Source organism: Lactuca sativa, chromosome 8 (assembly GCF_002870075.4).
Source record: "Lactuca sativa cultivar Salinas chromosome 8, Lsat_Salinas_v11, whole genome shotgun sequence".
In the NCBI taxonomy this organism is placed as follows: domain Eukaryota; kingdom Viridiplantae; phylum Streptophyta; class Magnoliopsida; order Asterales; family Asteraceae; genus Lactuca; species Lactuca sativa.
The window spans coordinates 50,544,120-50,559,368 of NC_056630.2; the positions used below are offsets into that span (position 1 = coordinate 50,544,120).

The 15,249-nt window shown below is 39.7% G+C and overlaps 1 protein-coding gene across 1 annotated transcript; it reads right to left on the reverse strand.

Annotated features, from left to right (window-relative positions):
- Positions 1 to 12,160: 12,160 nt before the first annotated feature.
- LOC111904424 (alpha-amylase) lies at positions 12,161 to 12,664 on the reverse strand. The gene has a single exon (XM_023900194.2). It carries the CDS (start codon positions 12,662 to 12,664, stop codon positions 12,161 to 12,163), a length of 504 nt encoding a protein of 167 aa, XP_023755962.2.
- Positions 12,665 to 15,249: the final 2,585 nt, after the last annotated feature.

Below are 15,249 nucleotides of genomic sequence, written 5' to 3' on the forward strand. Positions count from 1 at the left end.
CCATCGACTTTGAGGATCACTGATGGTCTCCAGGGCAAGGAGGAGGTGCCATTTGTTTGGAGTAGGGAACTTTAGCTGACAACTGAGGAGGCTCATGCAGCACCCGATATGGTCATTAGTATGTATATTCTCCTTATCTTTTTATTTATGTTATGTGTCTTGCTTATATGTTTGTATTGTTAAATAGGTTCGTTCCTTGTGAACAGTATTCATGCGTTGGTCTTGTTCAATTCGGGGGCTACCCGATCTTTTGTATCCATTGAGCCTAGCAGGAGGTTTGATGATGTCCCCATAGTGTTATATTATCCACTAGAGGTTGAGATTGTGGATGACCATCAAGTACAAGTGTCGATGGTTCATCGGGGATTGACTTTGGAGTTATTGAATGAGCAATATCCGATTGATTCGGTTCTGATTCCCCTGCACGAGAGCAAGCTCATTATGGGGATGGATTGGTTGAGCCCTAATGGGGAAATGATTGATAGTGGGCTTTGGTTGGTACATGTTCAGATCCCAAGTGGAGGAGAGTTGGTGATCCATGGTGAGGGTGCTCAGCGTGGGCTAGCTCTACATTCGGCAGCCAGAGCCAGGTGTTAACATCAGCAAGGATGTTCTGGGTTTGTGGTCTATGTGATGGATACCCGGGAAAAAGGTGAGATGACCAAAGATGATGTACCGATTGTACAAGAGTACCCGGATGGGTTCCCGGAGGACTTGCCAGGAGTGCCTCCGGAGAGACAGGTGGAGTTTCGGATTGAATTGGTTCTAGGTGCGGCTCCGATAGCCAAAGCACCTTATCGACTAGCACCCCCAGAGATGCAGGAGTCGTCTACGCAGCTGCAGGAGCTGCTAGACAAGGGATTTATTCAACAGAGTAGTACACCATGGGGAGCGCCGATTTTATTTGTGAATTAAAAGGATGGGACACATCGGATGTGTATTGACTACCAAGAGATTAATAAGATAACAGTGAAGAACCGTTACCCACTCCCGAACATCAACGATTTATTTGATCAACATCAAGGTGCATCTTGGTTTTCCAAGATTGATTTGCGTTCGGGTTATCACCAGACGAGGTTTAGAGAGGAGGATATGCAGAATACGACCTTTCAGACTCACTATGGTCATTATGAGTTTGTGGTGATGCCTTTCGGGATCACCAATGCTCCATCCGCATTAATGGACCTTATGAATCGCGTATGCAAGCCCATGTTGGATCAATCTGTGATTGTGTTTATTGATAACATCCTGGTCTATTAAAAGACTGAGGAGCAGCATGAGGAGGATCTGAGTGAGGTATTGGAGACTCTGAGGAAGGAGAGATTGTATGTGAAATTCTTTAAGTGTGAGTTTTGGTTGCGTGAGGTGCAATTTATGAGGCACCTTGTTAACCAGAGCGGCATTCTGGTTGATCTAGCCACGATCGAGGTGGTGATGAGGTGGGAGGTTCTGAGGCCTCCATCTGAGATTCGTAGTTTCCTTGGATTAGCAGATTACTATCAGAGATTCATTCAGGGTTTCTCCAAGATAGCGGTTCCTTTGACTCGGTTGACGAAGAAGACTGTCATGTTTCATTGGGAGCCTGAGCAGTAGGCAACCTTTGAGACTCTGAGATAGAGATTATCTGACGTGTTGATTATGACCCTGCCAGAGGGTGTTGAGGACTTTTTGATATATTGTGATGCTTTGATCACGGGCCTGGGTGTAGTTCCGATACAGCAGGGTGATGTGGTCGCTTACGCCTCGAGGCAGTGGAATCCTCATGAGGCGAACTATCCTACGCATAATCTAGAGTTGGGGGTTGTGGTGTTTTCCCTCAAGATTTGGTGACATTATCTCTACGGGGTCGACAATACTATCTACACGGATCACAATAGCCAGAGGTATTTGATGGATTAGTCGCAGCTGAACATGAGGCAGCATAGGTGGTTGGACGTGGTAAAGGATTACGATTATGAGATTATTTATCACTCGAGGAAGGCCAACAGGGTGGCTGATGCTCTTAGCCGCAAGGCGGTTTCTTCCTAATCAGGGATGTATGTTTAAGGATGACGGTGATTACCCCACTATTAGATCGGATCCGAGAGGCTTAGGTTGAGGCTATGAAGGAAGAGCACCAGAAGAGAGAGCGCAGAGTGGGGCAGGTGGCTTCCTTTAATTATGATAGTCGAGGGTTATTGAAACTTCATCGGAGGGTGTGGGTTCCAACCGGGGGTGGTGTGCGACAGGTTTTGATGGAGGAGGCACACAAGTCGAGATTCTCTACTCATCCAGGAGCGACAAAAATGTATAGAGATCTACGAACTGATTATTGGTGGCAATGTATGAATCGCCATGTGCATGGTAGGTGGAGAGGTGTTTGACTTGCAGGAAAGTTAAGGCTAAGCATCAGCGGCCCTATGGAAAAATGATGTCGTTGGATATTCTCGTTGGGAAATGGGAAGAGATTACAATGGATTTTATCACCAAATTGCCTCGGACGATGCATGGAGTGTATTCTATATGGGTCATCATGGATCGACTAACCAAGAGTGCTCATTTTATCCTGATCCAGGAGAGTGCCTCTGCGGAGAAGTTGGCAGACATCTACAATCGAAAGGTTGTGGCATGTCATGGGCTGCTGGTTTCTGTGGTCTATGATAGGGGTGTTAGGTTCACTTCCAGGTTCTGGAAGAGGTTCCACAAGGATTGGGGTACTTGTCTGCACTTTAACACGACTTTTCACATGCAGATTGATGGTCATAGTGAGTGGACTAAACAGACTTTGGAAGATATGTTGCGAGCATGCGTTCTAGATTTTAGCGGTAGTTGGGATACGTATGTCCCGTTAGGGGAATTTCCCTATAGCAATAGTTATCACGCTAACATTGATCAACATCCTTTTAAGATGCTTTATGGGAGGAAGTGCAGGATGCCGATTTGTTAGGGGGAGGCCAGTCAGCGAATCATAGGGAGTACCAAAATGGTACTCAAGACGACCGAAATAATTAAGCAAGTTCGTGGTAGACTTCAGACAGCGCAAAGTCGGAAAAAGCGCTACGCAGACAGACGTCAGCAGACTTGGAGTTCTAGGTCGGGGATATGGTACTGCTGAAGGTGTCACCTTGGAAAGGTTTCGTCCAATTCAGGAAGCAAAGCAAAATAGGCCCCATATATTGGTCCTTTTAAGGTTTTAGCCCAGGTGGGCAGTGTGTCATATCATTTGGATCTTCCAGAGGAACTCAGTCAGATTCAGATCACTTTCACGTCTCTCAGCTACGAAAGTGTTTGCTTGATAATTCTGCAGTGGTTCCATTAGAGGATATTCAGGTGGATGACCCCCTAAGTTACATTGAGAGACTGGTGGCGATCCTCGACTGGAAGACGAAAACCTTGTGGAATAAGGTTGTGGGATTGGTGAAGGTGTAGTGCTAGCACCGAGAGAACATTAGTCTAAGGAGGAGATGAGAGAACATTACCCATGCATGTTGTTTGATTATATGTTATATGAATTGCATGCTAGAATGAGGCTAGGGATACTTTCAGGAGTTGCATGATAGATTGGTCTGATATGTGATGCCTTGTTGCCTAGGGAGCATTGGATGCTATGCTAGATTGGGATTATGTATTGGTATCAGTAATTGCTAAGTGTATGTTTTAAAAATTATATACGGTTAGGATCATATAGCCCTAGAATGATTTATTTGGCCTTATTTCCTGTTCCTCGTTGGGTTGTGGTCTTAGGGTAAAGTCTTTTATTCGGCAGTCTATTTGATCTTGTATTGTGTATAATTTGCATGCATAAGGAAACCGGCAGTGAGAGTGGAAGTTCCTAGAATGAGTTGTAGTATGTGAGTGTGACTGTTACTTGCTTACTCTAAGGATTGGAATGTTACTACATGAATGTTGCCTGCTTTGTGCTTTGTGGAACTCTTAGGTAATGAAAGTTGGTTACTAAGTGAATATGTTAAGTCACATGTGACAAATGTTGAATAATCTCAGAGTGATGGATTTGACCCTATTGTGCAGCTCTCTTTTGAGTCTAACCGTTGTAGGAATGAGTATGTTACTAAAAGTATTATCTAAGCTTTGTTGCATGTGATTTTATTTATGAGGTGGGCAACTGACATTATGGGGAGTTCTTTAGCAGCTGATGGTAAGGTGAGGTCGGGAACTTAGGAAAGCCCAGGAAGTGCTTCAGTGGGTTTAGTTGCACTATTTAGCGATCATGTGGGTATCAGTTTGAGAAGGTGACCTAGAGGATTTGGGATGTTTCTTGAGGAAAGTATGAATAGGTGTGGAAGGTAGTATTGGGCCCGTACTACTAAAAGCACAGGATCCATACTTGAATCAGGAAAAGTTTTGAAATATAGGGAGCCTGAGGGTTGAGGATTCTTGGGTATGTTCTGGATCATTTACCTGTTTGTTTTTCAATATGGTGATGAGCACTCGGGAAGGAGGTTCGGGTTCGGATTAAGTCTCTGGTGTAGGTGTCGAGCCAATAGATGAACGCATATGAGAGTTCATCTCATCAGAGATTACGCATAGTATTTTGGAATGGAATCATGTGATCTTCGATTCAGTCAAGGATGGGATTTTGGAGCTCTTGGATGGTCATCTCGGGGCCTTCCGGGTTGAGATTGTAACGGGGCATTTGGGGGCTCAGATGGAGCCCAATGCTTGTGGATCTCTAGAATCCTTTAGGAAGGAGGATCCTATTGTCAACTCTTGTCATTTGGGATTGGAGGTGGGTTATGAACCACGTTTTTAGGGGAATCGATCCCATTATCGGATTGCCACGGAGGTCTCACAAGCCCTACGTGAGGAGTTACCCGATATCATTGGGCGTGTCACTGATAGATTAGTCATCGGGTTTTGGGGCCAGAACTTGGTTGTTCAGAAGGGTGATGGGATGGTCGTGGTAACCCAGGAGCAAGAGATTTATTTGGAGCACCCGGGGAAGAGGGAGCCAAAGCTTGTGCAGGTTGAGGGTCCTGTGAAGAGACCCAAGACTTCAGATCAATAATTGAGGGGACAACAGGGTCGGGGTCAGTGCAGCACGTGCAGGAAGCATCACGATGGGGTTTGTCGTTCTAGGGGCATGGGCTGCTACAAGTATGGAAGGGTTGGCCACGTCATTCAGGATTGTCCTCAGGGGGCAATCTTGTTATGTTTTCGCTACAATCAAGTGGGGCACAAGAAGGCCGGTTGTCCGATGTCGAGGGGCGGAGTAGTGAGTGCACCTGCTCCGTTTTGTTTGAGGATCTCTGATGCTAGTGAGGATGGGATAGGATCCCTAGATGGGAGGAGCCGAGTAGTGCAGTTTCAGTCAGGGAGACCAGGGTTCCATCAGGTACTATCGCAGGTATGTTATTTTTTTTCTTTCTCCATGGTCTTTATTAGTATTAATATTGCTTGGGGATTCTGTATTGATTTGGGTAAGCCTTATCTTTGTTATAATTCTCTATCATTTTTTGGGTTATATCATCAAGAATTGTTATATGCCATTTGCATGCCATGAATCATAGTGGGTCGTATCTTATTGAACGGGTTTCGGTGTGTTCGATTTTTGTTCCGGTTCTTTGATGGGATCAATTCAAGGGTGTTGTATGGAAGGTCTATGGTCAGGTTTAGTGAGTTAATTCTCCAAGTGAAGTCAGGGTTCAGTTGTTTTAGCATTTGATCTGGTGGGATCGACAGTCGTCTTTGGAAGAACTTTGGGCTCAATCACTACCATTTCTAGGGAAGGAGTGGTAACAAGAAGATAGTTATGCCAGTCGCAATAGTTTGGTTGGTCATTGGACGCTCCAAGGAGATATATTTATTTCAAGGGTTATGGTCATTGTCACCAGCATAAAGGACTTAAGGATTTGGGTACTGTATCACGGGAAGCGATTAGGGTTGTCGAACTTGTTGAGATTTCGGGGAGTATTCATCTTGATTTCAAGATCTATGCGATCATTGGGATTGGCTAGTGATGGAACACTAGTATTGGTAAGCTCAGGTTGTCGACGGTTCAATCATAAGGAGGTAAGATGGATTGAGAATGCATCAAACTTCGTGGGCTGGGAGAGCTTCGACGAATCCAAGTGGGGGAGAATTGTTCAGATTTCCGGAAGCTGAATCAGGCGTGAACTAGGATGAGTTCACATCCTCGTTGGGAGGGAAGACAATTCAAGTAGTCGTCTGGATTGCAGATTGTGGACGTTAGGAGTTCAGGAAACTTCCAACAGCTGGTTGGTGTCCTCTTGGTGATGGATAGCAAGTTTAGATGGATCCAGGTTAAGGGTTGTGTTAGAGCCTCTCTGCCTGTCCTCGTCTGATTAAGGTTTTGGGGTTTGAAGCATGATATGAACACCTGATTGGGAGCATATTCTGGTGCGTGTTCGACTCAGGGTGAGTATGGATGGACTTATATATGAGCGGTAAGACCATGGGAGATGTCCATGGCAATATAGAAGTGTTGTAAGACTGCGGGGTGGATCGTAGCATTCACTGGGTAGGCAGATAGTGAGGGAGTGTTGTGAGATTGTGGGGTGACCCGTAGAATTCACCGGTCCTTGTGTAGTGGTGAGGGCATGGAAAATCTATGATTTGGTTGGTGGATTTCTTCAGAGGGATTAGTCCATAGTAGGTCAGTTTGTAAAACTATGCGAAGGGCACATCATTCATGGCATTAGGAAAGTGGTTGGTCATTTGAGGCCAGTTGTGATATAAGACTACATTTGGTCATGTATCATCGACTATTAGCATTGGATTTGGAGGCACCAGGTTTGTCGGTCGGTTATGATCGGTTGGATTGGAAAGTTTGATGGAGCAATAGTGGCAAGATAGCTAAGGCAATTATGGTCAAATGAGTCCTTCATTAGAAAGTCGCATGGTGCGACTGTGGGTGCATATTTGACTCAACAATCGGATGGGAATCTGGCGAATCGGTTAGTTGGAAGGTAAGTTGGGACCAGGGAGGTCTCGACTGCTTGTGGATAGTAGCTCGGGGCATCAATATGAGTCAAGGAAGTATTACTGATTTGGGACTCGTGTGTGGAGTCGCATGTTATTCGGAGAATATGCAAAGGCACTTGCAACTTGGATTAAATAATATCAGATTAATTGATTCGAACCTGCTGTGCAGCTCTCGTCTGATTCTAACCATTGCAAGGATAAGTTTTCTACTCAAAGGATTATTGATCCTTCTGTCAAGTAAAAGTGTTCCGCAGCAATGAATGGTCAAAGGTTTTGTTCCCAATAGAAGCATCAAGGTAATCAAGGGTTGGAAGTGTTTTGTTTAGTTTGGAATTCAATGAGGACTTGGCCTGGTAGTGATGCGGTATGGGCGGTCTGTCGGGGTGTCAGACCAATTCTAGATTTCAGATTTCGGGTCAGGTGGAAGTGGTTTCTACAAGAGATTAAGGATTGGTTCTTCATCGGGTTTGGAGAGTTCTGCTAAGGTTAGTTTTGGTTTGGAGACTCCCTAGCACACACTTAAATGATGGAACGTCCTAATTGCATACTTAAACAATTAAAGAACATAAAAATAAAAAGAGAGAAAAAAGAACAGACTCCCCTGGGGTAGTAGTGGCAAGATCAAATGGGGTTGCTAAAAGTTGCTCTAAAATTTACGGGAAGACTAGAAACTCGAATGTTGCTTCTGAATGTGCAGGAAAATAAGACCAAGAACACCGACTTCTAAAATTTGGTGCAAATGATTGCAAATTAATGCAATGTATAGTGACTACGACATAAGAAGTGTCGACCATGTCGTGGTGTCGAGTAAGGAAGAATCTGAGACGTGAATAAAATCTTGGTCACGACGTTATAAGTGTCGACCACGTCATGGTGTCGAAGATAACAATATCCATTGTCGATGAAAAACTCCCCCATGACATAGGAAAGTGTCAACCATGTTGTAGCAGCTGGGGTGATACTTCAGACAGTGAACCTGATCGAGTATAATATAGTTTTGATAAGCAAGGGTGTCGAACACAAGGAGAACGGTAGTGAATGAATATTATAGTATTTGATTATAAGTTATTTCAAATAAAATGGAACAGTAAAAAAAAGGGCTTTACTTTTAAAACTCACCTAAATTAAACTAACTATATAAAATTATTGGAAACAAATCACTTTAGGTACTCAAGTTTAGATTGGATTACTTCTCAAAATCATGGTTAACTTCATTAATAGTCCAATGGATCTATTAGTTAGTTACCGAATTATAATGTGACTAGTTATCCTGATCCAATTCCTAGTACTAATGATTAATGAACAACTAACACAATGATCATGCAATTACTGAACACATTGTTAATTTAATATATTCAGATTATGAATGATATGATCTAATGATTTCTCATCAATGGTGATGACAATCAATCGAAGTATAGCATGGATATATAAGCTCTCTAACACAACCAAAGTCACAGATTAACATTTCGTAACCCTAGTATTTAATCAATCTCTGGTTCTAACAGTTTATGATCATAAACTAAATAATATTCAAGTTAATGTAATTAGATTGGTCTTCATAACTTCACATAAATCAGTAATAGGAAAGAAAACCATAAATTTAACATAATAGGTGATGACCATTAATCACAATTACCAAACTAATAAAATCCAAAATCATTGAAATCAACTCATAAAATCGAGTTTTATCTATTCCAAACAAAAGAAACAGGTTTTAACACATGAATTCAGAAAGTAAAAACAAAGGGAACATAATTGGAATACTAATCATGATCAGAAAGCAAACCAAATGAGTCCTGACATGAATATGCTCTCGATTCCTTTAGATCTTCGCTCCATATTAGCTTAACCGCCCTTTAGCCGCCTTCTAGACCCTTAAAACGGCTACTTGGGGGTTTATAATCGTAGGAATCAATCTAGGGTTGAAGATATATCATTAAGGGTAATTTTCGGCTCTATTTATAGTTTTTAACTGGTCAAAACTTTGTGGTTGACTACCACCGCATCGTGGTTCTCGTAGAAATCCCGTATCCGCCAAGTCATTTGATTGGTCACGAATATTCTATTCACAACGTCGTGGTTAGATCACCACATCGTGGTGGATGGGAATCAACATTTTCTCAAAACACTAAAGTCATCTAAATTGTGCCTAGTTTTCATAACATTTTAAATCTCGTTAATCGGAGTTACGAGGCAAGAGATATGGCCAAAACACTGATTAGGGGTTAAGCTGTCCAACAACATCATGTTTGTGTCTTTTTAGCTCCTTTCTCCTCCTTTTGCATTCCAGCTCCTATTTTAACTGTAATTGAACATTTCAAATCATATTAAGTGTCTTTTAGTTCTAAATAACATAAAAAATCGTATAAAATAATAAGAAAACGTCATAAATATATGTATAAAATAGACGTTATCAGTAGGCCTGCCAACGCTTGTCAGGATCCTGCATAGGAAAGGAAAGAAGAAGGAGAAGAAGATAAGAGAAAGAAGGAATAGGAAGAGAAGAATGAAAAGAGAGAGAAGACCCCAGTTAGGGATGACTAAACCTAGCGTTAGTTTTGATTAGTAAAAATAATTTAACATCTTTGTTTGTAAACAATATATTTTTGTGGGGTTGATGGGAAATCCCTTTTTAACTTCATGTTATGGTTGCTGATAGCTTATTTTATTTCCTTATTTTTATTAGTTTATTTTAGTATTTTTAGCTCTTTTTATTAGTGTTGCATTGTATATTCTTTATTTTCTTTATCATGGATCGTATCGGGTACTTTCTATTTTGTAGGAGATATTTTGCAGGGTTTTGGAGATCGTTGCGGTTGCGGTTTGACTGCAGTTGGGCTTAGTTGGATTTTCGATGCATTAATGGGCTTTACGGATCTATCAAAGGAAATTTGGGCTTAAAAATTTGAAGATTTGGATGAAGTGGGCTTTTGAAGATGGGTCATGGATTGTTATTTTGGGCATGGACTATCCATATTTAAAACTTGAAGGTGCTTAGCCAAATTTGAATCATGTGAGGCATGGAGGGGACCAGGGGAATCTTGGGTAGTGGAGTGGTGTAGTGGAGAAAAACAGACGAATATCATTCCAACAACACTTGTGAGGGTGAAGTCTCAGTCGCGCAACACTTGCGCGGGTACCCGCGCAACTGCACACTTTTGAGCATTTTTGTCATTTTGTTCACCATTTACCTTGGGGGTTGGATCTTTCAGATACACTTTGATTTTCCTCCATTGGGGACCATTAGAGGCGATTTTGGAGCTTGATACTCATTCTTCTCATCTTTCTAAGTAATTGGTAGTTTCTTTATGCAATTACACTTTTTGTGATTGTTATTTTGTTTCCATGAGTGGCTAATTTCTATATCTTAGTTAACTTTGGCTAAAACCCTTGGATATTTGTGGGTTTTTGAAGGATTCATGCTTAATTATCATTTATCTTATGTTTATGATTCTAGTTCATATCTCTTATGCTTGTTTAATACTTTGATCATGAGCTTGGTACTTGAATGAGAATTTGTTGGTTTATTTATTTGGTTTAGCATTGAATCATTAAATTTACTTAGAACAAGGACTTTATGATGGTAGAAATCATCTCTAGCTTATGAATCATGACTCTTCTATGGATGTGTAAGCATTGACATCCTCTAGGAATTGTGAATTCCTTCATTCTTAATGCTAATCAACTTCTTGAGTTTAATTGCTTCAATTGAATCATTGATTTTGATTAAGAAGGTGCGTTATGGGCTTCCCCAACCTCCATACTACGTATGAGGAATCTTGGCATATCATGCTTCATGATTTCTATAACCAATTTGGGATGAATGATAAGCTTCATATTGAATCCAAATGATAAACAAACAAATGTTCATTGTGTTGAATTGCCTTGGTTAGCCAATTCTCTCCAATATTTGAGCATCTCACCATCTTTGCTTAATTGCAAGTTTTTTTTAGTTATTCAAGTCTTTTAGTTTTTAAGCAATCATAACACCCCCCCCCCCTTTTTCAATTGTAGTTAGTTAGTTTATTTACACTAGTTCTATTGGATTGTATTGGTGATTGAATACAACCATTTCCACGAGGATCGATACCCCTTTTTACCATTATATTACGTTCTATTTGCAAAAAAAGGGTGTAATTTGCTTGGTGGACTTGACATCCCACCAGTTGATTCGTATTTCTCTTTGCTTGCGTGGTTGATATGATTGTAGTAGTAGGATTTATGAGGATCTTTGGGTTGTTAGGATACTTAATAACCCACAATACTTAATTTTCTTCTAAGGATCCTTATGCAATCAAGATCCTAAATAGTTCAGGTTTTACAAGAACTCTTAAGATCCAAATAACATGAAATAGTTAGTTATTGATTTGGGATCTTAAAATAGTTAAGATCTTCAAGAGAATAAACCCTTCATCATTATTTAGGAAAAACAATTTTAAAGATAGATAGAACCCGATGATCTTTAGGTTTCGCAATCTTCTGATTTAGGAGAAATCTTGAGTTATGATCCCTTTAGTTCCATATGATCTTTGGAGTCTGGGTAGAGAAGGCCCCATGTTAGGAGACCTTTAAAGATGCTTACGTTGCTTTTCACCTGAGATAAATATTGCTTAGCTAATAACTAGGGAAGATCCCACTTTAAATAACAACTGGGAAAATTCCACTATAATTGGGGAAAATCCCACTTTGAATAATAACTTGGGAAAATCCCATAATGACTAGGGAAAATCCCACTTCGAATAATAAATGGGGAAAATCCCGTAACAACTGGGTAAAATCCCACTTCGAATAATAACTGGGGAAAATCCCATAATAACTGAGGAAAATCCCAAAATAGCTAGGGACACTACTAGAAAAACAGCCTTTTACGACGCGCAATCAATGACACGCGCTGATAGAGGACACGTATTTGAGCGTGCCCTAAAAGTTGATGTCAGTTTTCCAAAATATGAAGCATAGAGGGCGCGAATTTTTGCGTGCCCTAAAATTAGTGTCTAATAAAAAAACGGAGGGCACCTTAAATAAAATGTGCGTCGTCTAACCATATCGCTTTATAAATTTTAATGAAACGCGCGTTTCATTCCAAGGGGGAAATGAAATCCAAAAATTAAAAAGCCCGCTTTGTTTCCACTGGCTGAAAACCCTAGATCATCCCTGCCAAAACCCCCCTTTCTTCCACCCACTTCATAAGTTCATTTCTATGGTTATCTTGATTTTAATATGGTTTTTCATCTTGCCCATGAGCTAACGAGCTCCATAGCTCTCCAACTGCAAAATCGGGAGAGGTGTTGGTCATGTAGATCTTGGTGAAACTCGAGGAATACCCTTTTACGTAATCAAATTGCCACCCATCAAACCCTATTTCAATCTTGAGCCAATTCATCCAATCAGATAACTCCTTTTGGACTATAGGGTTTACGTGATCGATGACTGGGGAACCTGTAATGGGATCTCCTGTGTCGATATTTCCATTGCCAACACAATAGTCGTCGTCTTTAAAAATCAAGGAAGATCCCCAATCAAGGCGTTTATCTGGAGTTCCACCCTCGAAGATATAGTATTTCCCGCTTCCATCTTGCTTTTCCCCTGTTCTGTGATTTATAACTATGTCTGCAACGACTTTGATTCCCTTGTTGTACTCGGTAGTAGAAAGGGGAAAAAGTAAAATCCCATTTTTTTTGAAAACCCTGTCTCGTTCTCTTTTGCCTTTGTTCTCCATATTTTGTCTGAACATTTCCATATCACCCAGTTCAAACACGATTTAGGTTTCAAATTCAAGCAAAAGGATGGGAGAATTAACGGTTGACTTTCACGATAATCCCTGGTCCAACTTTTCCCCGATTCCATCTTTATCACTCCTCACAAAAATCTCCATCGATAGTTTTAGGTTTTCTCCACCGAGTAATCCTCTTGAAGATTCTATGTTAATATCGGCTTATCTGTTCACACGCCATGACTTGCCTCTCTTCTTCTCTACATATCTAAATAACGACATCTACAGGTACGATTTACTCCATTGCTAACTGGAAATCCTTCAACTTCTTTTGAATATACTCATTTTGCATCTCTATTATTTTTGATTTCATGGTTCTGTAAGTTAGGGTTTGATTATGTTGGGAATTTTTCATGCTCAAGGAATATTCCAGATGTTATGTAGCTTAACTGTTATGCAAAGGTTTGTGTTCTTTTCTTCTTTCTCCTAATTCCCAAGTTCAATTGATTTCTTATTATATCTGAAGTCTCCAAACAACAGTCTCATTATAGAGTACATATCATTAAACTTTTTTAATGTTGTTTGTCAGGGAGACTATTCATAGCTGATGCAAACAACAGTCTCATTTGGATCTGTACAAAGAAGATGCATAAGTTGTTACACTTGAGCTAAAAGGAGTTCAGCCTCCTGTACCAAAATCAAGATCTCCAATTCACCTTAGAAAATGAAATTCAGCTGACACACAAACAATTTTAGTTGATGGTGGCTCTTCCAATGAGGGCAACTTAAGCCATCAAATATTTGTGCCTGAAGGTTATTATTTCTCAAAGGTTCTCTCTCTCTCTCTCTCTCTCTCTCTCTCTCTGATAGGTGTTGTTTTTTGAATTAATAGTCACTATTGATGTACTATATATACAATTGAATTTCATTTCCTCATAAAAAAAGCTTACTTTATGTACTTGATAGAAAATTGAATTTATTGTGTAAGTGATGAAAAACACATCATTCATATGATCAGCTAAAATTGATCTTCACTAGATGAAAGTTTATAAGAGGAAAGTATAAAGTTGTCGACTGTAGTTGGCTATCTATCATTAGTAATAAATAAAGAACCACAAATTATATAAACTTTTCTTAGATAAGCTGTGAAAAGTCCTATGTGATTTACATTTACTTTTGGGTGGATCTAACATCAATGTCTATCCTTCAGGTCTTACCTTCTTGAGAGAGAAACATGGTGAGTTCATGCTCAGAGAGCTTGTGGTTGGCTTGCAAGAACAGGTAAATTTTTAAACATTAGATTTATGTTTTTTTTTTCCAATTTTTGACATTTTCTTTAGATGAAAATCAAGTGAGAAGCATTGTTGATGAAATAAAACAGGTGATTACAGCAAGTTCAAGCAGAAAAAAAGAAAGAGCTGAAAGGACAAATGCTGAAGATTTTGATGCAAAAGAAGGAGAGCTTCTTAAAGAAGAAAAAGAGCAAGAAGAAGAAGTCTTTGACCAAGTTTGTTGACTTTTCTTTTTTCCCAACAAATAACCATTTTTTTTACTATTGACATGAATCTTATAAACCTTATCTGTTTGACTATTTTTTGTTAAGACGTTGGTGAAATTTTGGGAACTTTAGTGGAAACATTTAAAGCTTCCTTTTTACCTTTCTTTGATGAGTTATCATCTTAAATAATGCCCATGTGGGTAAGTATTGAGTATTCTAATCCCAATTTCATTTTTTATTTTCTTATTTTGATTATACATTTTTTTAAAGCAATTAGATTTATTATTTTTAATGTTTTGAAGGGCAAGGATAAGACAACAGAAGAGAGATGAATTGCTATTTGAATCTTTGATAACATGGCAGAGCAGTGTCGCAAACAGCTTTAAAGTACATTACCTTGCATAGTACTTACCATAATTACCTTTTTAACCTTCATATTTTTTTTAATATTTTTTTTAATTACAAACCAGATATTATGCTACATAGATCCCTTTCCTTGTTGACGCATGCAATGATGAGAATCCAGATATCCAACAGGTCAGAATTTGTGTATATAATTTCATATTTACGATTTTACACTTGTTAACTTGCTGACTTTTTTTAGGCAACTTTATATGGACTTGGCGTGTGTGCAGAACATGGCGGCTCTGTAATTAAACCTCTTGTTGGAGGTAAATTAGATCTTGCAAATCCTTTCTCTTTCCATTCTATATTGACTTTTAATTGACTTGTTGACTTTTTTATTGATTTTTTCAGAGGTTATTTCAAGGCTAAATTTTGTAATAAGACACCCAAATGCCCTCCAGCCTGATAATATAATGGCATATGATAATGCGGTTTATGCTTTAGGAAAAGTATGTCAGTTTCATCGCGACTCTATCAAATCAGCTCAGGTATTTCCGGTATTTGGGTACTCGGCTGTTTACAAGTTTGCATGGGTGGGGTGTTTGAGTTTTAGTATGGTAATCTTCTTGGTTGATGAAAACCCTGTATTATATGCTTAATGTCAATTTATTTAAAAAAAATAGTAAAATGATTTTTTCTTTTACTAAAAAAATTAAATACCCTCTTTCAGGTCTATAAGATTTAAGTT